This window comes from Cyprinodon variegatus, unplaced genomic scaffold (assembly GCF_000732505.1).
Source record: "Cyprinodon variegatus isolate N-32 unplaced genomic scaffold, C_variegatus-1.0 Scaffold81, whole genome shotgun sequence".
Taxonomy (NCBI): Eukaryota; Metazoa; Chordata; class Actinopteri; order Cyprinodontiformes; family Cyprinodontidae; genus Cyprinodon; species Cyprinodon variegatus.
In genome coordinates this window covers 453,619-455,567 of record NW_015150534.1, presented here as the reverse complement: position 1 = coordinate 455,567, position 1,949 = coordinate 453,619, and the positions used below count along the sequence as shown (strand labels likewise).

Below are 1,949 nucleotides of genomic sequence, written 5' to 3'. Positions count from 1 at the left end.
AAACCATAAAGATATGTTTATAATGTATGAAGTTTAGGTGAACGTTGACCCTTGCCATTCATAGGTCAGTATTGGTAGCCCTTCCTGTGACTCAGTGCCCCTGAATTAGCCCTCAACTGTAGAAAGGTTGGTAACCGCTGCTCTAAGCAACATACAAATAAGTGGTTTGATGCAATCTGCTAGATTTCCTTTGATGGAAACCTTTTTACCCAATTTGACTGCATTGTTTGTTAACCAGGATACATTCCTTTTGCACGGTTTTTACTTGGAATCAGTGTAAGATAAATTGATTTCAAGTAAAAGAATAATCCAATAGAATAAATGAACCTTTCTTTCATTTTAGTGAAGTATCTTGACACGACAAGTGTGAGGAATTGGGTCTATAAACAGGTCTGTGTAGGTTTATGTGGAGGACATTCTTGTCCTTCTTTCAGTGAAAAAAAGATGGTGCATCAGCTAGAATTTGTAGTCAAATAATTGTACTATTTATTTCTTCAAAATAAATGTGCTCAAGTAAAATTAAAAAGCACAGCCCCATGGAGGTGTCATCTGGTTAGGATGCCTCATGGCTGGATGTCCTATTGAAAGGACATCCAGAGGGAGACCCAGGACACACTGGAGGGACTATGTTTCTCGGCTGTCCTGGGTTCACCTTAAGGTATCCCCAGGTCTGGCTGGGAAGAGGGACGTCTGGGTCTCCCTACTGAAGCTGCTACCCCTGCGACCCGACCCCCCCGGTAAGTGGAAGAGGATGGATGAATGGAGGATGGAGTCCCATTAAACCATTGCAAGAAGTAGAAATCTATTATAACCTTACAAGAGTTCATGTAACTAATTGCATTTTTCTAGCTCAGGGAGAATGGTGTAGACTTTATTACAAAGAAAAGTAGGAGAGAAGTGAGGAAAATCTATGNACAAAAAACAAGAATTTACCAGAACATCATTAAATTGTTTTTATAATAAAAACATTTTCTGGTTGTGCTCATTTTTTGCACATGAAAGGGTATTTTGTTTTGTTGGGAAAGCGTTGCCTTAACCCTTTCCCAACAAAAAAAATCTTTCCATTAACATCTTGTTGCATATAAAATAAATTTTAAACTCCAGTATGCAGACAGATTGGATCTACTTACTGAAGTTGTGTGCAATCTTCTGGTTGAGCAATATGTGCTGAGAACTACTGGAGTCAGACGTATCAAATGTTCCCAGATCCTTCACTGCGAACTGATCGTACAAACGCGATGTGTCGATTTCAGGCCCTCTGCTCTTTTCCTGAACCCAAAATGTTTTCGCAATCTGTTGAAACAAAAACATCATCAACAGAAAAGATCATTTATTGGTACTGAAACAAAACATAAGAAAAAAACAACAATGAATAATAAATCTGGCAGAGTAGCAAAACCAAAAAATATTAAATAAAAATGGCAATATTCCAACATTATTTTATTGAAGCTGGTGTTAAAAGTATTCATATAAATATACATATATCTAGGGTAAGAGTAGAATTTTTTTTTTTTTTTGTGAAAAAATACCAAATCTAATGGACAAGAATATAAAGAGCAAATATAGGTATTTTAAAGAATAAAAAATAAACAATAATTCAGGCAAAAAGATGCACAACAAATACATTATAGTTAGACTAAACTTTTGAACAAATACTTAAATAAGACTATAAACAGATGTTAGAACAATGGAAAGTAACAAGTGAAGATTGCTGCATGTCTGGCAGGTATAAGGCAATGCTGGAAAGTTAACAACACAATATAATCAACTGTCCTCTTTGCCAGAGGTTTGCAAAGTAGGGGTTGCAATACCTACTGTACTTAGAGGGGGGTTTAGATGGTTTAGAGTCTTCTGAAAATAGAAGAACTCAACAGTGAGCTACGTTTGATATTTCACTGTTGTCAACAATGGATGGTGAGGGTGCTCCAGGACCCAGATGCAGAGACGAG

General features: G+C 36.8%; 1 protein-coding gene across 1 annotated transcript in view; it reads right to left on the bottom strand.

Annotated features, from left to right (window-relative positions):
* LOC107083712 (formin-like protein 13) overlaps window positions 1-1,949 on the bottom strand; it is a 75,624-nt gene that overhangs the window by 61,797 nt on the left and 11,878 nt on the right. The window contains exon 8 of the mRNA XM_015373134.1: window positions 1,131-1,293. Within this exon, the coding sequence (XP_015228620.1) occupies window positions 1,131-1,293 (163 nt within the window). The remainder of the gene's footprint in view (window positions 1-1,130; window positions 1,294-1,949) is intronic.